Source organism: Hippocampus zosterae, chromosome 21 (genome assembly GCF_025434085.1).
Source record: "Hippocampus zosterae strain Florida chromosome 21, ASM2543408v3, whole genome shotgun sequence".
Classification (NCBI taxonomy): Eukaryota; Metazoa; Chordata; class Actinopteri; order Syngnathiformes; family Syngnathidae; genus Hippocampus; species Hippocampus zosterae.
This window is the reverse complement of record NC_067471.1, coordinates 10105628-10131318: the sequence shown is the minus strand read 5'-3', so window position 1 is coordinate 10131318 and position 25691 is coordinate 10105628. Positions and strand designations below refer to the sequence as shown.

Genomic DNA, 25691 nt, shown 5'->3' with positions numbered 1-25691 from the left:
GTTCAGTTGTAAAAGATTACCCAGTTTCACCGCTTATTCCTCAATTTGTTGATTTATGTGCACCGTCCCAATGAAATAAAACCAAATTGCATAAACTGACAGCAGTTAGGCATTAGTGTCACTTAATTCACTGGCAATAAGTTAGGTCTTAATCTGGTTTTAGGATTATAGAGATTGGGTGGTTCGGGGTTGTTAGTTTCGGGTAGGGGGTAATGGTTTAGGTTGGGATTAGCGTTCAGGGTAGGGCAGGGGTGTCCAAACTGTCATTAAGAGTCTCCGTCCGGCCCTTTTCCAGTTCTTCCAGGGGCATCACACAATTCAAATAATCAGGATCGTTTTAATGCTGCTTCAGAGCTGGCTGATGAGCTGATTATCTAAATTAGGTGTGTTGCAGCCAGGAGAGGTGGAAAACAGGCAGGACAGTGGCCCGCCAATGCCCAGAGCACAACATGCCTGGAGTATGGAAGAGTTTAAGTTTAGTTTTACGATTTTGGGGGGAGGTGGGGGGGGCCTGCGGTTGAAGCTGGGGTAAGAGGCCAGCATTTTCGGTGATAACGGGTGGGTTAAGGTAAATGGGTGAGGGGTTAGGTTTGAGAAGCTCTGAGTCATGGTTGTGCGTTAGGTAGAAGTTAAGGAGAGGACATTTTGCTTTTAGTGTTAGAATTGGGCATTTTAGGTTAGGTGTTTAGGCAGTTCTGATGAAAGTTCGGGTTTGGAGTAGGGTTTAGGTTCAGACAAGGTGTAGGGCCAGAGTTAGTATTAGGTTAGGGCTGGAGAATCTGGGTTTCAAGTTAGGGATAGGATTAAGAGGATCAGGGTTAAGATTTGATGTTAGGAGTGAGACCCTTAGGTGTTTCGGCAGTTCGGGTTCAGCATTTTGGTGTTTCAGCATTGATGGTGAAGAGGTTACAGGGGATTAGGGTTATGCGAGGTTAGCGTTAACGGTCTGGTTCGGGAGTTGGGATTAAGAGGTAGGATTTAAAATTGGCCTTGGGGGTTTAAAGTGTTAGGGGTTTAGAGTAGGGGATTCAAGAGTTATGGTTTAGGATAGGGGTGAGGGTACAGGGCTAGCGTTTAGAGTTAGAAGGTTCAGGATAGGGCAGGGGTGTCCCAACTTGGTCCGTCTTTCTCCAGCTCTGCCGGGAGCAACACACCTTTATTCAAATAACCAGGATCATTCTAATGACTGAGCTGGCTGATGAGCTGATCATCTGAATCAGGTGTGTTACACATGAAAGAGGTGGAAAAAAGCAGGACATTGGCCCTCTAGGCCCAGACATTCCTGGAGTATGGATGAAGGCTGGTGCTCGGATTTGGGGGTTGCATTGTCAAATCGGGTTAGGATTAAGGAGCTAGCATTTTCTGGGTCAAGGTTTAGGATTACCATAAGTGTAGTTAGGGGGTGTAGGGGAGGGGGTCATGGTTTATAGGTTAGAGTACAAGGACAGGTATTAACATTGAAGGTTGGGGAATTAGGGTTTGTGTGAGGGGATTACGGAGAATGGCAGGGGTGTCCAAACTCGGTCCTCAAGGGACGCTTGTCCTGACCCTTTTCCAACTTTGCCAGGAGCAACACGCCTGAGTCAAAAAAAATCAGGATCGTTCTAATGCTGCTTCAGAGATTGCTGATGAGCTGATCATCTGAATCAAGTGTGTTGCAGCCAGGAGAGGTGGACAACGGGCCAGACAGTGGACCTCCAGGCCCGGGGCTCTGATGTGGGGGTTGCATTGTCAAAATCAGGTTAGAATTGGGGGCTAGCATTTTGTGGGTCAAGGTTTAGGGTTAATGTTAGTTTAGTTAGGATTTGTGTTTATAGTTAGGTTAAGGGGTGTAGGGATCACGGTTTAGAGGTTAGAGTACATGGACAGGTGTTGGCATTAGGGAATTAGGGTTTGGGTGTCCAAACTGTCCTCAAGGGACGCTTGTCCTGACCCTTTTCCAACTTTGCCAGGAGCAACACGTCTGATTCAAAACAATCAGGATCGTTCTAATGCTGCTTCAGAGATTGCTGATGAGCTGATCATCTGAATCAAGTGTGTTGTACCCAGGAGAGTTGGACAACAGGCCGGACAGTGGACCTCCAGGCCCGGGGCTCTGATGTGGGGGTTGCATTGTCAAATCGGGTTAGAATTAGGGGCTAGCATTTTGTGGGTCAAGGTTTGGGGTTAATGTTAGTTTAGTTAGGATTAGAGGGTTAGTGTTTATAGTTAGGTTAAGAGGTGTGGGGATCATTGTTTAGAGGCTAGAGTACATGGACAGGTGTTTGCATTAGGGAATTAGGGTTTGAGTGAGGGAGATTAGGGTAAAAGGCAGGGGTCTCCAAACTCAGTCCTCAAGGGACGCTTGTCCTGTTTTCCAACTTCGCCAGGAGCAACACACCCGATTCAAATAATCAGGATCGTTCCAATGCTGCTTCAGAGATGGCTGATGAGCTGATCATCTGAATCAGGTGTGTTGCAGCCGGGAATGGACAACTGGCAGGACAGTGGCCCTCCAGGCCTAGGGCTGGACATGCCTGCAGTATGGATGAGGGTTAGGGTTCAAGTTTAATTTTAGGATTTAGGGGTTGCGGATTTAGAGTCTTACGGATGAATTGGGTTAAGGTACACAATATGTCAGGTTAAGGGGAGAATTAAAGGTTAAGATTTAACATTAGCTTAAGGATTATGGAGGTTAGCGTTCAGGGTAGGTGATTTGAGGGTTTTGGTTAGGAGTGAGGGTACAGGGTTAGGGTTATAGTTTACTGTTGAGGGTTGGTGAGGAGGTTAGCATACCGAGTGTGAAGATTTTATTGGAACAGTGCACATTCATCAACACAAGAACAGCGGAAATGCGCCACATTTCCAAATGCTGGTTTGATGTAGCACACAACACATAAAACACGGACAGTGATGCAATCTGAGCCACTTTTCCCACATACACATTTGAAGCAGTTCTAGATGAAAGAGAAGCGTGTCATTTCAGTGACCAGAGATGTTATGCTGAATATGTGCACATGTTTGCAACAAGCCAAGTTTGAAAGTAAAGACAGTGTCCATTGACTGAAGAAAAAAAAAATTGGTTCACTTCTCTACCTTAAATTTGTTTCATCAACAGTCAGCACTGACGTTCCTCTCCTCATTGACCTCTGCTCCACAAGCCAACCAGCCACACCAGCACAGACCGTCCAACAGCGCTGTCATCTCCACTAAATAGACCAGGCCTGTGAAAAAAAAGCTCAATATGTGGACACGTCTGCAACAAGCCAAGTTTGAAAGTAAACAAGAGGTCCGAGTGTCCATTGACCAAAAAAAATTAAAGGTTCACTTCTGTACCTTAAATTTGTTTCGACAGTCAACACCGACGTTCCTCTCTCTCCTAATCCTCGGCTCCACAACCCATCCAGCCGCACCAGCGCATACCGTCCAACAGCGCCGTCATCTCCACTAAATAGACCAGGCCTGTGAAAAAGCTCATTACAGGTGCAACGAACAAGCACATGGGTTTGGATTAGAGGATTAAGCGTTAGGTAGTAAACACTTACACCAAACCCCCGTATCCTAAAAGCGTCGACACACCAAACCCAAATCGCCTGTATGACGAACCGAACAGCCTGAATGCGTCATCGCATAACCTTAACACCCGACTATACTCAAACAAAATCCTTGTACCCTGACTCTGAACACCTAACCCTTAATGCCTATACATCTAACCACTGAACCCAAAAATTCTATCTGCCTTACTCCAATTCCTAACCCCAAACTCAAACCTCGAGGGTTAACCCTGAACATTGTGCCCTTACCTCAACCATAAACCCCTAACTGTCAACCCTCCAACTTTATCCCCCAATTCTACCCCTCACCACTTTAACCATACCCCAAATGCTTACTCTAAACTTCAACCGTAACCCCAATTTCCCTTTACCCTGAAACTCAGGGGTGTCCAAACTTGGTCTCAAAGGGCCGCTGTCCTGTCTGCTTTGCATCTCTCCTGGCTGCAACACACCCGATTCAGACGATCAGCTCATCAGGCATCTCTGAAGCAGCATTACAACGATCCTGATTATTTGAATCAGGTGTGTTGCTCTTGGAGGAGCTGGGAAACGGGCAGGACAGCAGCCCTTAAGGACAGAGTTTGGACACCCCTGGGTTTGAGGGTTTAAGGGAAATTAGGATTAATTTCCCTTAATTTTTAATTTCCCTTAGCACACTCATCAACAAGAATAAACAGCAGAAATGCACCATACTTCCAAATGACGACAGTGATGCAATCTGAGCCACTTCTCCCGCATACACGACTGAAGCAGTTCTAGATGACAGAGGAGAGAATAGTGTCATTTCAGTGATCAAAGTTATGCTCATTATGTGAACACGTCTGCAAAAAGCCAAGTTCCAAAGTAAACAAGACAGTGTCCATTTAACGAAAAAAAAAAAGGATTGGTTCACTTCTGTACCTTAAATTCGTTTCATCGACAAGTCAGCACTGGCGTTCCTCTCCTTATCCTAGGCCACACCAGCGTAGACCGTCCAACAGCGCTGTCATCTCCACTAACTGAAAAAAGCTCATGACAGGTGCAAGGAACAAGCGTCTGGGTTTGGAATTGGGTGAGGGGATTAGAGAAAGGGTTTTTGGAGGAGAGGGTTAACCGTTAGGTAGTTGGGGGATAGGGTGAGAGGGTTAGGTGTGAGAAAGTCAGCGTTACGGGTTGGCTTGAGCAGGTTTTGGGCTTACCGTTATGATTTAGGCTTAACACCTCTTTTTAACCTCAATCCTACCCTTTACCCCAACCTATAACACCCCAAACGTGTATTCTTTAGGGTTGCAGTGACCAACTGATCACATTTCAGAATGACCTCAAACCCTCTCACCCTTCCTCTAACCTCAACCATAACCCAACTTTAAACACTAAACCCGTATCCTTCTAAAAGCGTGGAAACAAACCGTCTGCAAGCCAAACCCGAACAGTCCAAATGCATCATCCCATAAGCCCAACACCCGAGTATCCTCAAACAAAATCCTTCAAACCCTTCCCTCTGAATGCTTAATCCAGTGGTCACCAACATGGTGCCCGCGGGCACCAGGTAGCCCGTGAAGACCACTTGAGTAGCCCGCCAGTGCCTGGACATTGTGATTTGCTAGTAGAAATTATGATTTAAAAATGCAAACATTGGCAGTACTGTGAGACATTTCGAAACACGATCAAAGTCTGACAATTTAAATCATCAAGTATTAAAAATAACACATCCTCATATTATTGAAGGTATTTTGGACAAATATGTTATTTCAGACGTGTATCAATTTGGTAGCCCTTCACACAATCGGTACACATGAAGTTGCTCTCACCCTCAAAAATGTTGGTGACACCTGGCTTAATCCTTAACGCCTATACATCCAACCACCTAACCAAAGATGCCTTTCTTCCTCACCCCAATTCTAACCCCCATCTCAACCCTCAAGTGTTAACCCTTAACATGGTGCCTTCACCTCAACCCATAACACTTTCAACCCTCCATCTTTTAATCCCTAATCCTACCCCTCTCCACTTTAACCATATCCCAAAAGCTCACTCTAAACTAACCTTCATCCTAATTTCCCTTTACCCTTAAACCAGTGGTGTCCAAACTGTCGTCAAGGGCTGCTGTCCCGGCCGTTTTGCATCTCTCCCGGCTGCAACACACTTGATTCAGATGATCAGCTCATCAGGCATCTCTGAAGCAGCATTACAACGATCCTGATTATTTGAATCAGGCGTGTTGCTCTTGGGGGAGCTGGGAAACGGGCAGGACAGCCGCCCAAGGACAGAGTTCGGACACCCCTGGGTCTGAGGGTGCAAGGGAATTTAGGATTCAGGTTGAGGTTTAGAGTTTGCATTTGGAATATGGTTAAAGTGGTGAGGGGTAGGATTAGGGATTAAAAGATGGGGTTGACAGTGTTAGGGTTTTATGGTTGAGGGCACGATGTTCAGGGTTGGCGCTCGAGGTTTGAGATTGCAGTTAGAAATTAGGGTAAAGCAGATCGGCCTCTTAGGTTAGGTAATTATCTGTATAGGCATTAGAGGTTAGGCCTTCAGAGTAAGGGTTCAAGGGATTTTGTTCAAGAGGATAGGCAGGTGATGGGGTCAGGCGATAATGCATTCGGGATTACAGAACAGTTCACATTAAATCACAAATACAGTTAAGGCGGTGAGAGTTACGCATTTTGGCGCCTGGTAGATGAACAAATACTGCATCTGCAAGACAGAAACGAGCCAGGACCGTTGGTGTGAATTTACCACCCGTATGTACAAAACGAGGTTTTGGGGCAGTTCCCCGACTCACGTCGGTCTGGAAGAGCTGCAGACGCTGCTCTCGGATTTCCAAACTACCGCTTTGTGTCCAGCGTGCATCTTGTCCATCATACCATCAATCACGATGAACCTGCCCGTCTGACCAACGTCAGCGCTGGGGGAGGTGTAAACATCAGGCTTTGGTTTATTGGTCTCCATTATGAATGGAACTATTATTGATTTGTACGGACTTAATCATGCAGTTACATTCTTAACATTAGCCAGAGAAATATTTTGAAGCGCGGTGCCTGTAATGTACCTGCAGTGGACCACGATGGGCGCGACGGGCGGCTTGAGCGCCTTTGACTTTCTTGGAACTTGAGCATGCCGATGGGAGAGAAGGACACGCCGAAGTTGGGCCAGTTGGTGAAATGGAGCGGCGTGACCACACGCGGCATCATTCGATTGCTACGAGATGAACAAAGTGTTAAGTGAAAATCGTTGCCCAGAACGAGCCATTCCATGCTTCTGATGTGTTGGACGTAGAACTTGCGTATGGTGTAATCCACCAGCACGTCCGAGTCCTCCACTGCCACGTGCCCGTAGGTCCAGCAGCCCCGATCCAGCCAGTGACAGCAACCGTCACACACGTCCTACATGGCAATGGACATCTTTCATTTTGTTTCAAATTGCAACTTCATTCTCCGCCGTCGCTTTGACTATTCCTCCATTTTTCTCTTGCCACCTGCAATGGCAAGGATTTTTAGATTAACTGAAGTAAATTAGGGTGAGACCCGAATTAAATTTTGGGGAGGTCAGAAGTCCCTTCTATGCCGCCGTTTTTCCACCCGTTTCGCTGCATGACAACCACTCACTTCCTTCAGGTGCGCCAGAATGACAACCTCGTGCTCCAAAATCATCCTCCAGAGATCAGCCATCGTGTCCTCCTTGGACCTGGCACAACAAAAATTGTGTTTGTTTTTTGCAAAGTAACTCGGATCGAGTGAACATCAACTTACCTTGTGCTGCTGAGAATTTGTTCTTTATGGTGAAACCCTGTTCAAGGAAAACTCGGAAGAAAATCGAGCAATTATCAATCTACCACTCACGTCAATGTTGAAGGTGGCGTACGAGTGTTGGGGAGTCTGGCGATTGGGGTTAGGTTTAAGAATAGGGTCAGGGGTTCGGGTTACAGAATTTAGGCGTCGAAGTTTGAGTTATTCACTGTAAAATGCGAGAGCCCCTTCGGCCCTGCACAGCAAGCAGCGATAGCTGCCCTCTGCTAGTCAAACCTTGTCACTGCAAACTGAGAGGAATACAGATCAAGGGTGTTCGAAGTTGGCGTGGGGTTCGTGTTACAAGAAACTGCGGCATCCTCGTATGGGGGGTGGGGGAGTGGTGATGAGGTTCGAGGTTAGGTGTTGGTTGAGCATGAGGATTGGGGTGTGAGGGTAGGCATATCCAACTCCGGGGCTTGAGGGCCACTTTTCTGCCCGTTTTCCAGCTCCGTCGGGTGCAACACACCAGATTCAGATGATCAGCTCATCAGCCAGCATTTGAACGATCCTGATTATTTGAATCAGGCGCGTTGCTCCTGGGAGAGATGGAAAACCAGGCAGGACAGCAGTCCTTGAAGGACAAGTTTGGACACCCGTTTCTTGGGGTTTGGGGGTGAGTTAGTTGGCGGGAGAATCAGGGTTAGGGGTTTTGATTAGAGTTAGGATTCGGCAGTAAGCGTTAGTCTGTTCGAGTTAGGCATTTTGGAACTTGAGCATGCCGAAGTTGGGCCAGCTGGTGAAATGGAGCGCTGCGATTAGATGACAGTGGCAAACAAACGAACTTCAAGGAGAGGCCAAGCAATGACAGCGGAGGCCCGGGGGCTTTGATACACTTTCATCCAATTCAAAGTTGAGGGCGGAGTACGCCAACCGTGACGTTTTCTTCGCATTCAAACACATCGAAGCAATACAATTGTTTGACGTGCTCATTCGGTGCGCGCCCCGCCACGTGCTCATCCATCCACGTTAGCTTAAAGGCTAAACGCGGCCGAATTACACTCCGGCGTCCGTTTAAACACCACACGCAGCACAGCGCAGCCCAGAACGGAAGAGCCTGCGTAGCACAGAAATCCAGACTGAATCAGTAAGCACACATCTAAGAACAAAGAAGGAACAAGAAAAACAAGCCGAGGAGAGCATTCTTACGTTTGGCCTTCCTTGAAAGCAGAGAACGCGCAAAGCCATAGGTGGACAGGTATTAATAGACGACAGCGCCAACCGGAATACGCCACTTAAGGAGTGGGGCCGGCACAATAGCGACCCCTGGCGTCCCGGATGCTTTGAAAAACTTTCATCCAATACAAAGTCAATGGCGGAGTACGCCTTGTTTTATGTTGAGAGGGAAGACACATCATCCGTGCAGCACATTTGACAATAAAGTTGTATTCAATTACGTTTGAAATACCTTGAAATCCGGGCAGAAAGAGCCGAGATGACTTGTGGCCAACCGGCTTTTAAAAGGGGTGGGGGTCAGCAACCACAGGAGTCCCGGTGCTTTGATAAACTCTATCACCCAATGAAAAGGTAATGGTGGAGCGGGCCAATCTTCTGACGCATTCAAACACACCAAAGCAACAAAATTAATTACTTGACACACTCATTAGCCACAGACACATTCGATGCGATCAGCCATGTGCTCACCCGTCCACGTTAGCCTGTAGGTCAGGGGTCTCCAACTCTGTGCCTGGAGTGCTTCTGTCCTGCCTGTTTTCAGGCTCTCCAAGCTGCAACACACCTGATTTTGACGAGCCATCAGCATTGATCTTGATGATTTGAATCAGGTGTGTTGCTCCCGAGAGAGCTGGAAAACGCGGCAGGACTGGTGTCCTCCAGGCCCGGAGTTGGACACCCCCGCGTTCGTTCAATGGCCCGAAAAAAACAAAAACAACCAGGGCGCGCTCAAATTACTCTCGGCCTTCCGTTTCATAAACACACCGCACGACGGAAGAGCCCCGCAAAGCACACAAATGCAAAGAGAACTGGTAAAAATGGATCAAAGACAATCACCTGAAAAAAAAGAGGACGAAAGACACTCGCAGAGCATGGGCGGGAGAGCTGAGACGGCCTCAAAGCAACAAAATCGATTATTTTACATAATCACTCAATACTGGAATCCGTCGATTCGATCGTTTCGTTGCCCTGTTATCGATGGCAAAGTAGAGTACACTCATTGGTTTTCAGACTCTTCACATGGAAACAGCACACAACGCAACAAAGAATCCATTATTTGACGCTGTAAATCAATAATCGATTTCTTTTTTTCTCGAGAGATAATTTAACCGATCAGTAGATATCTGTCTTCGTTGTGAGACAAATAAAGGATTTCTTGTCTTGTCAAAGGTACATGCAAATGCGTTCGAATGTACTTGTCGGACAAATGAACGTAGAATGGGAAAACCAACAAAAATAGCATTTGCTCTACAGTACACCAAGACTGTACGTACTAAATAATTTAAGGAAAAATAATTTCTTGTAATTTTATGGCTTTATCAACGTCTTCGGCGTGGTTTCCGCAGAATGCCACGAGGTATTCACTTGCGCGGGCCAATACCACGTGGCATTATTAGCCCTGGAGAACTCAAATTTGGCCCTAGTCGTAATTAAAGCAGTGAAGTTTGGAAGAAAACATTTTGGTGTTCAGTGAACATATAGCAGTCATTTAATGTTGTCCGATCTCCTCTGGTGAAGATTCCGCAGCAACGGCGGAGCGCTGTCCCGGGGGCCCGAAGCATCGCGGTAACCGGCATCCGCCGACCTAACGCTTGAAGGGGAGCGAGTCACGCCGGCGACGAGCGGCCACGTCGCGTACCTCCGGCGGGAGATCCGCCGCGGCGACGGTCCGAGTCCTCCGGCCGACAGAAGGAAATGATGGCAAAAGCAGACGACGGAGCACGCGGAGGTTTCAAGAATGACATTTGTGGTTTCAGTTGTTTATTGTCAACAGCCGGGCGATTTCATGGCTCGCTCGGGCATTTCCCAGAGTTCACTCGCTCACTCTTTGCAGCAAAACAACTCAAAAGAAAAAGCAAAGGTTTAAAAACGGCCAAAGGAGCCGGCTCTCCGCGGAGAGCCGCCGGGGCGGGGGCATCCATAGATCTCACGTGGTGAGCGGCGTCCCAAAAATAAAGTTTTTGGTAAAAACGACGGGGCGGGCGACATTGGGCCGCGTTTCTCAGCCCGACTCCTTGGCCCGCCCCTCACAAACCCACCCACCCGCCCCAGGTGTGTCCTTCCGCTCACTAAGTCCCGGAGATGCGCCCGTCCGCCTTCCGGCAGCACCCATCCCGGCGGCGCACGCGGCATCTCCCTTGGCTAGCGGTCGCAGCTTCGGCCGCCGCCTCGGAACCGGCCCAAAAGATTTCACCTGGAATGCGGTCACATGTCGTTAGCGGCGCCGCCGTTCCCTCCCGCCCGGGCCCGTCCCCCCCGCCGCACGGCCGTCCGAGTCGCCGTCGGCTATTTTGCGCCCCGATCATTGGAGCCGCGCCGGGCCAGTCGGCGGAGGAAATGTCCAAAAAGCGGAGGCGGGTTGAGCGCAGGCGGCAATGTGCAGCGGCAAAGGGAACGCGGTGACAAAAGAGAGGAGACGTGGCGATGCGCGTTTACCGGAATAGTCTGGTGAACTCCCTGACGGCCCAACACACTTGCTTACATTCATCGGCACTGCAAAAGGAGAAAGCCGCTCAGGCCCCCGCCGGCCGCGCCGGCGGCCTCGGGGGGGGCCGACGCTCACCTGGTGACTTGTTTGTGGAAGTCCGTCAGCTGTTTGTGCGTGACCGTGACGGCCCCTCCCGACGTCTCCTTGGGCAAGCCTTTCAGGGCGCTCTCCAACCAGCGGCAGAAGGTCTGCGAGGAGGACGCGTTCAGCGAGGGGCCGAGCGGGCGGGCCGCGGCGCGCGGGGACGACTACTCACCGGCCGGTCGAACGCCATCACCTCCCACAAGACCTCGGCGATGTCGGGCAAGGTGTAGGGCGGCAGGCAGAAGCAACAGGAATGCATGAGCTGCGTGACCAGCTGCTGGCCGTGCTGCTCCATGGCCTGACCGATCAGCCGCTTGCGCAAATCAAAGTCCTCCGTGTGCTTGAGGGAGGGACGCAGACACAAAGCAGGCGGCGTTTGCACTCGCGCCGGCCGGGCTCCCGCAAAGGACGCGCGTCTTACGTCGTTGGCCACGCCGGTGTGGATGAGGTCTCGCACAAACTTCATCACGCTGCAGTTGGCGTCTCGGTGGTCCAGCGAGGTGGCGGCGATGGCGCACTGGATGATGTGCACGATGATGCTGCTACTCAGCAGCGTGACGGGACTCCGTTGCACAAACCTGAGCGCAAAGACGGGCAGAGAGGTAGAAAGCCCGACCCTTAGGGAGGCCCCGATCCCATCGCGTTGGGGGCGGGGGGCGATTGGATTGCGTGACTCCATTTTCGGAAATTTTGCCTTCTCGGCTCTACATATCCTCATTTTCTAAAAGCCCTCGGCACCGATTCAATACAAATCTGACACAATGCGCACGTGCAGTCCGTGTTGACATTTCGACGTGAAATGGAGAGCGCTTGCACGTGCGCGCCGAGGCGTCCGATCGGCCTTCGCGATCGGCGGATGCTATCGAATGCGAGGCGGAGGCGAGGCCGCACCTGGTGGCCAGTCTGAAGAGGTCGTCGACGGTGTCGGGGTGGTTGAGCAGGCCGTTGGCTTGCTCCAAGAGCTGAAACGTCGGCATGCACAAAGCCTGAGAGGCAAAGAGCGCAACGCGGTCAGCCCGAGCGGCCGCCGGGGGCCGAGCGCCGGCGCCGCGCTTTCACCTGCAACATGTCCAGCAGACCCTGCCGGCAGCCCTCCTCCATCCCGTACTCGTCCACCAGGATGCTGCCCAGGTACAAGAAGCACGAGTGCGGATACAGCCGGTACACGCTCACCATCTGACGCGCGCACACACACACAAGGCGTGAGTGGCCCGCAGCGCCACGAGGCGCCTCCCCGACCGTTGCGTCCGTCGCCTCCACCTGAGTGACCAGCGGCTGCAGCAAGGAGGCGGAGCCTTTTCCCACGCAGCGCACGGCGAAGCGGAGGCAGCGGCAGCATCGCTCCACGATCCGGTTGTCCGCCCGGTGAGCGTCGAGCGTCTCGGACAGCACGGGCCAGATCTGGGGGCGGCAGGCGCGAGCTCAAGCCGACGCCTTGGCGGCGGCCGCGCGCGGCGCGAGCTCACTCGCTTTACCTCCTGGATGACCTTTTGACAGGGGTGCGTCTGTCCGTTCTCCACGATGGGGTTGGTGTGTCTGAAAAGGGGGGGCGAGCGCTCAGTCGGCCATCGGGGCCCACCCGTCGGGAGCCCGGGTCTCACCTGAAAATGACGGCCAGCCTGTCCAGCCAGACGGTGGGATCGGCCGATCGGCCGTTGGGCGATTCCTCGGCCAGCAGCTGCGAGGGCAAAACAGTTTGTTTGTTTTTTTGTCGGCCCGCCGGCAAACGGGCCGGAAGGGCGGCGAGGAGGAGGCGCCCACCTTCTTCAGCGCCGCCACCTGAACGGCGCACAAGTCGCTGAGACACTCGGCGATCTTGTCGAGCGGCAGGCGACCGAGGACCAGAGCCGTACCTGCCGGTTGAAAACAGTCGTCGCCGTTAAGCGACGACGAAGAGATCTGGCCTCGTCCTTGGCGCGGCTGGTACCTTTGAGCAGTCCGACGGCGGCCTCGGTGGACAGCGCAAAGGAGTCCAGCGAGCGAGCGATGTCCAGAAGTCCCTGGAAGTGTTGCGCCATGTGGTCCCTGCATACGGAGCAGATGTTGTGGATGGCCTTGGCCGCCGCCGAGGCCAGGGGCTTCTCGCGCAGGCCTTTCATCAGGTAGTTCAACACCGGGTCTGGCGCAAAAAAAGGAACGGCGTCTTTTCATCGGGCCGCCGGCAAGTCGGACAGGCCGTGACGGCCTCGCGCCCTCACCGAGGAATCGGGGGTTTCGGTCCACCACCTCGCTCATCTCGCCCACCAGCTCGATGCTGGTGTAACGCACCGCCGTGTGGACGCCGTCGGGCAGCATCACGACTTGCTGCAACACCTCCAACAGGGTTGGGTTGTTCTCACTGAAACGGGGGCCACACACGGGCTCGCGTTCACCTCTTGGGCTTGCGACACTCCCCCCCCCCCCCCAGCCCTCCCCCAATGGAAAACACAACGCGGCTCACGGGTCGACGCTTTTGGCAATGGCGGCCATGATGAAGAGAACGGCTTCGGTCACCGCCCAAGGAGGGTTCCCGTCTTTGAGGGTGGAATACAACTGAGAAGAGAAAGCCAGCGTCAGCGTCAGCGGGCGGGGGGGGCGGGGGCTGCGGGGCGCGACGGCGCTCGCCTCACCTGAGAGAAACACTCCATTGAGCCCACCAGGAAAATCACGTCTTTCACCAGGTCCGAAACTCTCATGCGGAACTCGCCAAAGTCGTCCGTCTCCTCGGGAACGCCTTCCTGCGTGAAGCCGAGGCGCAGCGCTGAAAGCGGCCGGACGGGGCGGGGCGGGGCGCCGGCGACACTCACGTGGTCGGGCTCCAACTGGCAATGTCGGGCCAAGCAGTGCAGGAGTCTCTGGATGTACGGCCGGAAAACGGCGTGAAGGCCCGCGTCGTTGATCTTGTAGAGGTTTTCACCCAGCCGGTACCAGAAGTTGAAGGAGATTTCCACCACCTGGAGTGCACCTCGGCATGAGTGCTTTCCCCCCCCCCCCCATCCATATGCAGACGCGTGGCTACCTCGTACTGGGGGTGTCCGGCACAGATCAACAGCAGCTCCAGCGTCCGCAAGTCTCCCATTCCTTGACCCGGACTCCTGACTGTGGTCTCCAAAAAGGTCTCGCACAGCTCCGTGAAGATTCTGCAATAGTTAAGGACTCTGGGGGTGTGGGGGGGAGAGACGGGTTGTCACCGACGGCAGTGACGAAAGCCGGCCGGGCTGAAGACCGCGAGCCGCCTCACTTGTCCAGTTCCTCGCGGGCCACGGCCATGTGGTAGGCCGTCTCCAGCGTCAGGACGCCCTGGAAGAGCTGCAGCGCCAGCGTCATGTTGGCCTCCACGTTTTTGATGGCGTAGAGGGCGGAGCACACGCAGTCGGCCGCCGCCTCGTGCAGGTTGGTGGAGGTGTCGTCGCTCTGCTGCAAGGACAGGGGGGGGGGGGGGTCAGCCGAGCGAGCGAGCGGCAAACGCGGCGCGCGAACGAACGGCGCTGGGCTCACCAGAACTTGGAAGAGGACCACCGGCAGTTGGTTGCTGGCCATGAAGTTGCCATCCAACACTCCCAAGTTGAACCAGCTGCCCAGGCAGCGAAAGACCTTGATCAGCATCTTCTCGCCGCCGCCCGCCTTCTCCACGCACGACGCCTGCACGGACCAAGCCCAAGGCCTCAATCGATGGCCGCGCCCTTTTCCCTTTGCGGACGGCGGGGCGGGCGCTCGCTAACCAGGAGCGTGACCACGGTGGACGAGTAATAAGCCAAGTCCTCGATGATCTCGGTCCTGCGATTGGCTCCGATGCGTAGCGAGTGACTGTGGACTTCTTCGGGCAGCACGGTCAGGATCTCGATGAGGAAGGGCATGGAGCCCACGTCGCCGTTGTACCTGGCGGGGAGAGGCGGATGCCAACGATTCCACTTGGGGCTGCGCCCGCGGTCACACGCGTTCATTCGGGAGCTCGGTCAAGTCTCACTTTTCGATGAGCGTATGCACGCATCCTTTCCACGAGGCCATCTGAAGAGCGAGATCGGCGATGGCCAGCGCCAGCTGACAAAATCAAAAGGGACAAACAAAACAATCAGTCGGCCAAAAAGACCGCGCCGCATCTCCATTCGTGAAAAGTTTCCCCGAGAGAAATCCCGCCCACGTCCGGGCGACGCCGCGTCGTTGCCCCGCTGGCCATTGGAGGCGCGGTACCTGCGTTACGATGATGGGCGACAGGCCTTTGAGGTTCTGGATATGAGAGAGCAGCGAGTCTCGCAGCGCGATGTGGGAGTCGGGAGGAAGCTCGTAGAAGGAAGTCTGGATCTTCATCTTCATGGTCTGAGCGGCAAAGTAACACGACTCCACGTCCTGTTGGAGCTGCAACAGCTGGTCCGAGATCTCCCACGCGTACATCTGCAAAGGAGGCCGGCCAAAAACGGCGGCGCGCCGGGTGCCGTTAACTTGCCACTGTGGACACGCGGGGCGGGGGCGAGCCCCTCCGCCGCACGCCCGAACCTTTTCGGCATATGGCCGGTGCCCGCCGTCAACGCCCCATGGGGAAAAAAGCTCATGAAAACACACATGGTTTTCACGCCAAACAAAATGGCTTTCAAGGTGGGAAACTCAACGTGAAAGACGCAGAAATGGTGGCGCGGAATATTTTGATCCCAATCCGGCAGCGACCAACATCTTTGGCGTTCCTACAGACGCCGCACCCATCGCCGGGCTCCAAGTGGCCAATTTGGGCACAAAGTCTCGCCACCGAGACGCATTTGGATGCGTGGTCGCACTTTGCTCGTCGGCCAAGTCTTGCCAATTGGGAACGAGTGACATTCAAGTGAAGAGTTCAAGACGACGACGCCGTTTTTTCTCGTTTGCTTGCCGAGACCAACGGACGAGAAGAAGGAACTGCGGTCGCGGGCCCCCGGCTAAGGGAGGCGCGCGGCGGAGCAGCCCCCTTCCCGCACGGCCGAACGTCCGAATGCCAACTTGGCGCTCCGGTCATCGGGCACCTTCCCGAACGAGCTCTCGCGCGCCTCCCCCCCTTCCCTCCCCCCCTTCGACTCGAACAAGTCGACGAGCAGGAGCTCAACTCGCCGACGGACTCGAGACGCCACTTGTGCGCACAACGTCAGCGCGGCGGTTACGTCCGCCATGCTAAGCGAAGCAAGCGGCCAATGTACGGCGAGCACAAAGGACTCGCGTGTCGCGGACGCCGCTTGGCCATTGGAAATACATTCGGGATTCTCAGAAAGAGCGACTGAGAGGGCGAAATCCAGCTGCCGGCCCGTGTTGCGCTTCATTCATTAGTCGCCGCGCTGAGCTTAGCTTAGCCGAGATGCTAACGGGCTCGCAGAAATCGCGCACTTGTTTCCGGGCGATTCGAAATTGTCGAGCCGAATGTCAAAAGGCAAAACAATCGTCGTCGCCCTCGAGCCCTGCCCACCGCGGCCGTACGCCCCCCCCCACCCGACCCCCGTCCTCGTCGAGAGCCACCGCGGCCCCTGACAGAACGCCCGCACGCCCCGGTGAGCGAAATGTCTGTCCCCCTTTTTTTCCTACCGATCTCTGGAGCTCTCCGAGCCACAAGGAAGCTCGTTCCTTCCCGGCCGGATCCGGATCGTGGTGCAGGGCCTGGACCGCCTGGTAGACGAGCGCCAGACTCGGTTTGCCCCCATCCATTGCTCGGCTGCGAAGCACTCAAGGCGACAAACGCGGCGCGAGTTCTAGCTCTTGCGTGTGCCGACCGCCATCTCGAACGGGCTTCCCGCGTGTCACCCCCGCGCTGTCTCGGCTGCAAACGACAACCGCAACAAACGTTCCGCTTTCTCCAGCCGCGCTGGGAAAGGGGAAAAAAACACCCACCCAATTGCGTCCGATGACGGGTACATGTGTCCGACCTTTTTTTTTTTTCGGGGACTTTTTTTCCCGTAATATCATCAAATACAAATAGTTGACAGAAGGGTGAGGGTTCGGCTGGTAGATGGCGTTTGATGGCAAGCAAGCAACTTCCTTCTTCTTTCACAGCTTCCGCACTGAATATTTCGCCACAGGTTGGGGAGTCACAAAGTCCTTCTATACGCACACACGGATTGTGACTTCCTCCAGAGTGGTTTTTAACATTATTTTGCTTGCTCTGGCTCATTTTTAACAATTGATCTCAAAACACGGTATCCACGTCAGTGTCATTTGAGCAAATTCAATGTCGTTTTGAAGGCAATTCTTGATGGAGTGGTGAAGATCGCTTTTATTTCCTGAGCCAACATTGACGTACACGGCGCTCAGTTGCAACCAGCCCACTCGCGGCTCGGGAGTGGGATAATCACTTGTTTTTTGCTTTGTTTTCATTGGAATAATATTTCCATGCAAAATTTGGGGCTCATGAAGAAGGGAAGCAAGTGTTCCAAGGATTTGCCCGTTCTTTTTTTTTTTTAAACGGGTCCGAATAAAAGACAGCAATAGCGATCGGTGTTTTTGCGATGGCTTATGGAAAAATCAAAAGATGGATTTTTATTTTGGACAACTACATCATCCCCCTGCCCTTGAAAATAGACGATTCGGCTTCAGCAACTAGGCACGAGTGCTTCAAAAAAATGTGCCGTTCATCATTGGATGATGCTCTTGGCTAAATAGTGAGGTCAGAGGTGCCACGACACTCATCAAAAATGTTTTGCAGATTTGAAAAGGAACCCTCGGGGTCGCTTTAGCACACGCACGCGCTCTCATCCAAGACGGTCGCGCGAGCATGCAAAGGATGTCTCGCTTGACGTGGTCTTGTGTTCTGAACCTGTTGGGTGGGGCGGTGGCAGTTCAGGGTCCTTGGATGCTTTGACTCTGGAGGAGTCTCTGGAGCTCCTTAAACTGCTCCACTGTCTGGTCCTTGACATCCGGGTTGGAGATCTGCAGCCGGATGCTGTCGATGGACCAGCTGTGCTCACCCGAGAACATTTCTGTTAGAATCCGGGCCACGACCGGAACCACCTGAACAGAGCAACAACAAGCACCGGGGGTCTTTGACAAATGGCCAACCAAAAAAGTCAAGCTAAGCTGTGAGCGAGGAAGCCCGGGGATTTGGGGTTTTTTTCCGGCCTTTTGCGTGAGCCGTGTGCATGCGCGCGTCCTTAAAACGTCGCAAAGGCCAAGATATTAGCGACCTTCTCGTTCTTTGGATAGTCCTTGGCCCGTGTCAAAGTCAACGACATAGGAAAGACCACGTTGAGCAAAGAAGAAAGGCCGCTTAGTTTGTTGGCGACGGTGGCAATCCCCACCCTGAGCCATGAAATGACGACGCCCTCTCGTCTTCAAGTAAGGACGGCGCCACGTGAAAGGAAAGGAAAGGAAAGGCCCACTTGGGCCAGCATCGCTTTGCTTCCTAACCGAATCCCGCCCCCAGCCCCAACCTGAACAGGCCACTCCTTTCCGTCAGAGCGCACCCTGCCCTGAAGCGCAAGCGAGGACCCAAAAGCGGCGGCGGCGGCGGCAGCTCCCAAATGATTGGAACAATGAGCTGTCACTCACGGACCTGGACCACGATGAGTTTCTTCTCTTTCGGTTTCTGATCAGGCCAGTCCTCCCCAAAGCAGAAGTAGATCTCGTAGGGGGGGGGATTATGAGCTTCACCCTTCTGGTACAAGATCAGTCCTGGAGAGAATGGAGAGACGACGATGATGAGGTTATCGGTCGGTTCCCCCGACTTTGTGTTTGTCACCTTGTAGGAAATGGCTGAGGCTGAACACTTTGACCCTCCTCTCCCTCTCCAGCCGATTGGGCAGCCCCCGATCGGGCGCGCCGGGTCCCGACCAGAAAACCTTGCACTGGCAGAGGCGGACGGCGTAGATGTCCTGCTCCCAGATTTCCAGGACCAGCCCTCGATCCATCACGCTCAGCAGGGCCTCGGTGAAGTCCCGCTGCTTCCGGCTGGGGATCTGGCAAGTGCCCGGAAAGGAGACCTGCTGCAGGTCGACGGGTCCAAACAGCTCCACTTGCTGCGGGTCGGGCCCCAGCTGTCCGTAGAACAGGCGGCAGCCCCGGGGGTTGCTGACAGTCAGCGAACCCGTGGCCCGCCCCCGGTATTGGAACTTCACCTCCAGATCCGTCGCTGCGGCGGCGCAAAACCGTCAGCAAACGGCACCAGCTTCTCGCCGTCGACCCGCAAGGCCGCGCCACGCTTTCACTCACACGGGATGCTACCGAGCAGGTCGGCCGGGTCCGCGCCGGCCTCCGGATGTTCAAAGCCGACCCCGTCAAAGACCGGCAAGTCCCGCCGGGGGAGCTCCGAGGTGACGGCGCTCGCCGGCAACCGCTTCACGTCGCCGAGGGCCGGCGGGACGGGCGCCCAAGAGGCGGCGTCGCGGAACCCGGACTCTGAAACGCCGGCGCCAGACGTCAGAAAGTGCGTTTCCGCGGCGACGGGTGACTCCACTTACCGAGCGTCAGCTCCGTCAGGTCGGGCATCTGAAATGCAATCCTCACCTTAGAGGGGTCAAGAAAAGGAATTTTGTTCAGCGTGTGCGATTTACCTCATCATCATCGGCATCGGCGGCGGCTGCGTCTGTGAGAGAAGAAAAAAAATTTTGCAGCGTCAACATTTTGGAGCATTTGGCCAGTGGCCGAAGCGAGTCTTGACCTGTGTTGACCACGCGGTAAATTTTATAGGCTTGAAAGGGCGTCTCTTTGGTGCCGTCGAACTGCAGCTGAAACTCTTTGCTCTTGTTCAGCGCGCAGCGCAGGTTGGCTTTCCACTTGGCCGGGTCCGGATCGTCCACACCTTCCTGAAATTTGCCCGTTTCAAGGGCCCACGCCTGGATGCCGCGCGAAGGGACAGAGAGAGAGAGAAACGCACACAAAAAGCGTCGTCGGAGGAGGAAACGGCCAAAGAGGAAGTCACCGTGTCAAACGCCGTCAGTCCCGCAAGAAGCGGATGCTCAAAGAAACAGAAGTGAAACTTTCTTTTGGCCTCGCTTTGCGGGGAAAAAGGACGGACCTTGAAGATGGAGCTTTCCTCTTGACAGGCGGGCGCGCCGCGCGTGGCGTGTTTCCAAGGCACCCGGAAGAGTCGGCGCTCCGGATCCATCCAACAGAGGCCGGGGAATCGGCCGCCGTCCACCTGAGCCAGCAGCCAGGGCTTCAGGCGCACGCGTCGAGCAGGCGCGTGCGCCACGACGCTCTCGGAGGCGCGCAGTCGGCTCATCCCGCGCCGCTCGGAAAAAGCCGGGCGTCGATTGAAGAGACGGCGCTTCAAAGCATTTGGAAAGGAACGACTTGGACCGCGCGCCAGAGCGACGCGCCGCCGATCCTCAAGTTGCCGCTGGCCGAACGCGCTCCTTCCTCAACCGCGGCAACAAATCGAGTCGACTCCGCCCCCGCGCGCCGACCACTTCCGGTTAGAGATCGGCAGGCCGTCAAAATAAGAGCCGCAGCAGACGACGCGCGACGGCGTCCAAATGTTGTAAAAACATCAAACTGGATGTTTCTCAAACGCCTTTTAATGGCCAACTATCGTTGCGTATTTCGTCCTCCGCCGCCAGCCGAAAGCAAGCGCGCGCCGAGGCCGTGCCGGAGGCGCCTTTCGGGCGACGAGAAACGGATGAGCGCGGCGACCTCGCCCGCGATACAGAACGGCGCCGGGAAAGCGGCGAGGAGGCTCTCATTTTTTCCCAAATCCGCCCGAGTCCCGCGCGGAGGCGCCGGCCGTCTCCTCCCCGGCTTGAAGCTTGGAGCCGAGGTCCGCGATGGAACAGGTGGCCAGGAGGCATCTCGCGGAAGAAAAGACGACGCCGGCCGCCGGCGGGTCGGACTCCCGCGAGGACAAACTGCGAATGCGGACGACAAGAAACAAAAGGAGGTGAGCGGTCCCGAAACCGAAGGGCAACGCGTCGTCCCGACTCACCCGGGAAAGGCGGCGCTGTCCTCAGAGGTCAAGTTGAGGGTGACCGAGGGGGCGCTCGACGTCGGCTCCGGTGTCGCCTCGGAGCTGCGGTTCGCCGTCTGCCGTGACCTGGACCGGGAAGAACGGCTGAGGAGAAAGATCCAGAGTGGGAGCTTGCCGGCCCCCTCCCCCACCCTCACCAGATGAAAGGGGAAGAAAAGGGCCGCCTCCGCTCAACCTTTGCCGACGAGTTGACCCGGAAAAGGACATTCCACTCTGGACTTTTGTACCTTTCAGGAGAGCGCGCCGAGTCAGCCAGCGTCCGGTTGACGTTGTCGCAAGACGCCCAGCTGCAAGATCATGGAGAAAGTATGAGGGAGGGATTGGGGCGGGGGGGCGGGGGGGGCGGTCGGACGGCAGACTCACCGCGACATATTTTGCCCGGGCGGCCCCGGCGCCTCCACGTCTCTACGGAAAAGAAAAGGCCAAGTCAGCCCCGCCAGTCCCGCGTGGAGCGGGCCCCCCGGCTCTCACCCGCTCGGCCGTTGAGACGGACGAGCTGAAACGCACGTCGTCACGCTGGCAAACACCAGCAGCCACTTCATGTCGTCACCGTCGCTCGTCAACTCGGCCCGCGGTGAGCCCTGCGCTTTTTGAGGTCGCGCGATCACGTGGTCTCTGGTCGTCGTCGCTCCGCTGCGGGCCAAAGGTAAGCGGGAGGTCACAGAATCAATATTTGTTGCTCCGGTTCAGGGCAACGACCTGCGACTCCTTTTCGGTTGACGTCCGTTTCTTCAATTGACCGGAGCTGAAAAGACGGCAAACTTCTTCACATTGACATTCCGTGGCCGTTTGCGATCCGCGGCCAACGCCGCGGGCTGGAATGAATCCTTGTGGCTCCATTTCTTAAATTGCTCAGTGGAATCTCAAATCTGTATCCATTTTTTGGTTTCACTTGGAGCGTTCTATTTGCAAATTCAAATCTGTTGGACACGCATTCAGTTGGCTCGACTTTTCCCACTGGCTTTCGCGAGTAAAAACTTCACCCTTGGGTCCATGTGACAAACATGCCGGCACTTGAGGGGGAGCCATCAATAGCACAACTATAATTAATAATTATAACCTTCCAAAAGCAACTCTTCCCACGCCTACGCCGCCGGAACAAGCAACAATACGTACCGTCGTCTGGGGGACAACAAACATTCCGCAGAGCTGCAAGCGGTGCGCTACCGCCACCTATCGGAGAGCAGGACTCTGAAACCAAATTAAGCAGAAGCTTCGACCTGACGTCGCCATCGTCAGCGGTTCGTGGTTTCAAATCTGGTCAAAGTAAGCAGGAGATTCCTCGTTTTTTTTTTAATATCTCCTTTTCAATCAAGACGTTTTGTGAGAGCGCGGCGATATCCGCCTCTTCGAGCCGCCGCTTGGCCACCGTCAACAAGGTTCTTTTTTTTTTTTTTAATACCTTTTTATTATAGCACAACACAAATACATAACGTGATACCATTTTCATTACAATAACATATTCGAAACATGAAATAACAGTATGAAAGACGAACACGCAACTCATTTCCGTGACAACAACAACTCACCCCCGGGTTGAAATGAGAAAGAGCAGCTCACAACCGCACTGGGACATTCGAGACGACCGCATCCGTTTGCGCTGGAAGGCTGGCCGAGGACCGCGCCGGCCTAAATTGCCGCGGCAGTGGCCCCAACCACCGAAGAGTCGTCCTTTTGGAAGGCAAATTGACAGAGAGGCCTCCGTCCGTCCGTCCGTCCGTCCGTCACTGGGTGGAAAGCCCTTCACCATTCTGCCACTCTGTTGTCCAGAGGTCGGGTTGGCCGGGCCAACTCGGGCCGGTGCGATCCAAAGCGAGCCTTGTGGCATTTTAACGGATGCGGCCCAATCGGATGAGAGGGGAAAGGTCTTGCCAGACAAACAGAGTCCGAGAGCAAAACGAGCTGGATGAATGAGAGAATTTCTGCGAGCGAGACAAAGGACACAACTTCGATCAGACTTAAGAGAAGGCAAAACACAACACAGGGAATCACGTGACACCTTTTCACTTTGAGAGAAGCGACAAACGCCATTTTGCTCCCAGGACCGCAGAAAGCAAACGCAAAGTTATCGGAAGTCGTCGGCCGAGAACATGCCCTTGGCGCGCCGCAGGATGGAGTCCTTGGAAGCGTCGTAGGGATGTTCCTTGGACGGGATCTCCAGCACCGCCGGGATGGACTGCATGTGGGCGTCGATGGCGTGACGGATCATTTCGGCGATGAACTGGTTGATGAGGATGATGCCAATGTCGTTGCGAGCCAGGAAGCTCCTGGCACGTACAAAAGCAGAAAAAGCCCATGACACACTTCACCGGCCTCTCCCTTGTTTGGCTTGACAAAAACAAACGCAAACACACATGGACTGTACTTGGTCACATCATAAACAAGGACAACAAAACCAGCAGAACGGCTTATTCCCTCCACGCAGTCATGAGAGAGCCTCTCGAAAATGAACTTGGCTGGATGTCGCCACCATTCCGAGTACACCATCTCACAATTGGGACTGAGGGCTTACGCTTACCGCTAAGATAAAACCGTCTCATTCGCTTGGTTTATGGCTGTTGGATTCGCTCAATTAGAACCCCGCCAAAGCGTCCGCACTAAAGTAACAATTAAGAGCACGACGACAACCAAAGCAGTCCGGGGAAAAAAATATATCAACCAATCGATCATACGGGCCACCGCTAACGGTGTACAAGTCTACCACGAAAAGCATGTAAGATTGTCTGCCTTTGTATCCATTTGAATCCTGTATACTGAGCACTGAGGAAAATGGTGGCGGGGAAGCACAAACTGCAGTCGCTCCATATCCCGAGCAAAAGTGGAAACGCGGGCGGCTGCCACGACATTCGTCGACGACAAACAAATGTAGACAAGTAATCATTAGAAAGCCCGCGATTGGCTGGCGACCGGAACGGATAGGTTCCGTTTTCATTTTCATGCCGACCACATGGAATGCACGTCATGATTTAAAAAAATATATAAAACATTAGGAGGACTATTCCATCGCGAAATGCGGCGCTTACTTGAAGGTCTCCTCGATCTCCGTGACGCTCGTGTCCTTCTCCACCACCAAGAAATTCGGTTTCCGATTCTTGTTGAGTTCGCCGATGCCACCGAGGAGGAATCCGGTGCAAGTGTCTTCGTCGCCAATCACGGCGATCAGCTTCCCGCGGCCGGCCATCGCGAACACAGAGCTCGGGAGAGGAAAAAAAACAGGCAAAAGCTCAAAATGACAAGTGATCAGTCGCAGATCATGTGACGATCACCTGACCACTTCCGGCGCTTTTCACCGCAGAGTAACGCGGGCGCCCCCTACAGCTCGGAAGCTGACACGAGCGGCAGAAGCTTGACCAAGCCTTCAATGTCGCGGGAGTTCGCAGGCAGTCACGTGTCAAAACGCGGAAGTGATATCACATCGCGGTGAAGTGTAAATAAAAGAGGAAGAAAGGATGGTGAGTTTAGCAGCGAAAAGTCCATTTTCGGCCTTCGATGGTGATACTTGAATGTCAAAGTGAGTCGTTGTACCTCATTTAAATGTGCACTTGGTCGTTGCAGACGACTGCGGCGGTGACGGCGGGGCTGGAGCGGATCCCGGACCAGCTCGGCTATCTGGTCATCAGCGATGACGGCGTTTTAGCCGTGAGTGATCACCTTCAGCGACGAGTCGACCCCTTTTTGTCGCGGAAGTTGTCAAAAGCCCACAGCTCACCGAGTGGCAACGCTTTGCAAGTTGTGTTCCGATTGGGTTATTTTTTTTTCTTCTTCTGAGTGTTCCTTCAATGTTGCAAAGACGACCGCCAGCCAATGGTCACAAAGGCTTTTTTTCTCGTCGCCTTCAAACTTTCATTCATTCGTCTTCGGAACCGCTTTATCCTCACTAGAGTCGCCGGAGCTTATCCCAGCTAACTTCGGGCAGTAGGCTGGGGACACCCCGAATCGGTCGCCAACCAATCGCAAGGGCGCACAGAGACGAACAACCACGCACGCCCACTTTCGCACCTAGGGACGATTTAGAGCGTTCAATCAGCCTGCCGTGCATGTTTTTGGAACGTGGGAGGAAAGCGGAGAAAAGCCACGCAGGCCCGGGGAGAACATGCAAACTCCACAAAGTTGATTTTGTCAATGATTTTTTTTTTTCCAGTCTTCAGGTGAGCTGGAAAACGATGAGCACACAGCCGGCGTGATGATGCAGATGGTTCGCACGGCCAGTCGCTTTCGGTTGGCGGGATTGGCCGACGTGCCCTTCAAACGCATGTCAGGTAGCTCGCACGCACGCACGCACGCGCGGTAGGGATGTGAATCTCAGCACTGAGGACGATTCGATACACATCTCGATCCACTGCCAGCGATGCGATACTTAAACGATACATGGAATTTTCTGGCGATACGTTTCACCGTCGTCACGATGCGATACACATCAAGTTCAAATCAATGCAATTTGTTGCGATATTGTGCAATTAAACATGATGCAAATAAGCAAAGAAAAAAAGCTTTTAAAAAGATGGAATTGAGTATGGTATTACAAAAAGGACACCACATTATTCCTTACCCTTAACGCGCGGACGCCCTCTCCCAGTGACTAACCTAACGTCTTCTCTTCTCCTCAGTCATCTTGGAGGATTTCGTTTTCACCGTGACCGCGTCGGGTCAGAAGGTTTTTGTGGTCAAACGTCAGCACAACCAGCAGGAACCAATCAGCGTTTAGTCGCAAAGGCAAAAATGGTTTCAATAAAAGGCTTCAACAATTTGCCCTTGCC

General features: G+C 53.8%; 5 protein-coding genes and 2 long non-coding RNA genes across 8 annotated transcripts; 1 reads left to right on the top strand and 6 right to left on the bottom strand.

Moving 5' to 3' along the window:
- Positions 1-3076: 3076 nt before the first annotated feature.
- LOC127594116 (uncharacterized) lies at positions 3077-5001 on the bottom strand. The gene is made up of 3 exons (XR_007960602.1): positions 4434-5001; positions 3316-4288; positions 3077-3203 (listed from the first exon to the last, which is right to left on the bottom strand). It is a non-coding gene; the product is annotated as an uncharacterized LOC127594116 (long non-coding RNA).
- A 540-nt stretch (positions 5002-5541) lies between these two features.
- LOC127593521 (uncharacterized) lies at positions 5542-6821 on the bottom strand. The gene is made up of 3 exons (XR_007960441.1): positions 6565-6821; positions 6298-6420; positions 5542-6209 (listed from the first exon to the last, which is right to left on the bottom strand). It is a non-coding gene; the product is annotated as an uncharacterized LOC127593521 (long non-coding RNA).
- Positions 6822-10217: 3396 nt separating this feature from the next.
- tnpo3 (transportin 3) lies at positions 10218-16816 on the bottom strand. Of its 2 annotated transcripts, none has more exons than XM_052055051.1 (23): positions 16566-16816; positions 15216-15416; positions 14992-15065; positions 14747-14903; positions 14523-14666; positions 14266-14438; positions 14044-14182; positions 13832-13978; positions 13655-13762; positions 13486-13577; positions 13244-13383; positions 12973-13164; positions 12807-12898; positions 12647-12723; positions 12521-12581; positions 12306-12446; positions 12105-12221; positions 11937-12031; positions 11467-11623; positions 11218-11385; positions 11037-11149; positions 10910-10966; positions 10218-10667 (listed from the first exon to the last, which is right to left on the bottom strand). In XM_052055051.1, exons 1-23 carry the CDS (start codon positions 16683-16685, stop codon positions 10664-10666), a joined length of 2769 nt encoding a protein of 922 aa, XP_051911011.1. In that variant the 5' UTR covers positions 16686-16816; the 3' UTR covers positions 10218-10663. The 2 variants fall into 2 exon arrangements, with proteins under 2 accessions (XP_051911011.1, XP_051911010.1); XM_052055050.1 differs by having other exon boundaries at positions 14266-14441; positions 16566-16815.
- A 407-nt stretch (positions 16817-17223) lies between these two features.
- On the bottom strand, positions 17224-20352 carry LOC127593562 (interferon regulatory factor 5-like). Its single transcript, XM_052055102.1, has 8 exons — positions 19987-20352; positions 19630-19804; positions 19523-19554; positions 19430-19457; positions 19182-19367; positions 18712-19101; positions 18526-18644; positions 17224-17984 (listed from the first exon to the last, which is right to left on the bottom strand). Exons 1-8 carry the CDS (start codon positions 20191-20193, stop codon positions 17814-17816), a joined length of 1308 nt encoding a protein of 435 aa, XP_051911062.1. The 5' UTR covers positions 20194-20352; the 3' UTR covers positions 17224-17813.
- Positions 20353-20470: 118 nt separating this feature from the next.
- zgc:193726 (uncharacterized protein LOC561161 homolog) lies at positions 20471-22991 on the bottom strand. Its single transcript, XM_052055136.1, has 5 exons — positions 21406-22991; positions 21298-21339; positions 21162-21221; positions 20893-21018; positions 20471-20815 (listed from the first exon to the last, which is right to left on the bottom strand). The coding sequence occupies exons 1-5, from the start codon at positions 21474-21476 to the stop codon at positions 20650-20652; spliced, it is 465 nt and encodes a 154-aa protein (XP_051911096.1). The 5' UTR covers positions 21477-22991; the 3' UTR covers positions 20471-20649.
- On the bottom strand, positions 22979-24223 carry atp6v1f (ATPase H+ transporting V1 subunit F). Its single transcript, XM_052055139.1, has 2 exons — positions 23958-24223; positions 22979-23201 (listed from the first exon to the last, which is right to left on the bottom strand). The coding sequence occupies exons 1-2, from the start codon at positions 24113-24115 to the stop codon at positions 23000-23002; spliced, it is 360 nt and encodes a 119-aa protein (XP_051911099.1). The 5' UTR covers positions 24116-24223; the 3' UTR covers positions 22979-22999.
- Positions 24224-24250: 27 nt separating this feature from the next.
- On the top strand, positions 24251-25681 carry lamtor4 (late endosomal/lysosomal adaptor, MAPK and MTOR activator 4). Its single transcript, XM_052055140.1, has 4 exons — positions 24251-24386; positions 24490-24573; positions 25076-25193; positions 25542-25681. The coding sequence occupies exons 1-4, from the start codon at positions 24384-24386 to the stop codon at positions 25637-25639; spliced, it is 303 nt and encodes a 100-aa protein (XP_051911100.1). The 5' UTR covers positions 24251-24383; the 3' UTR covers positions 25640-25681.
- Positions 25682-25691: the final 10 nt, after the last annotated feature.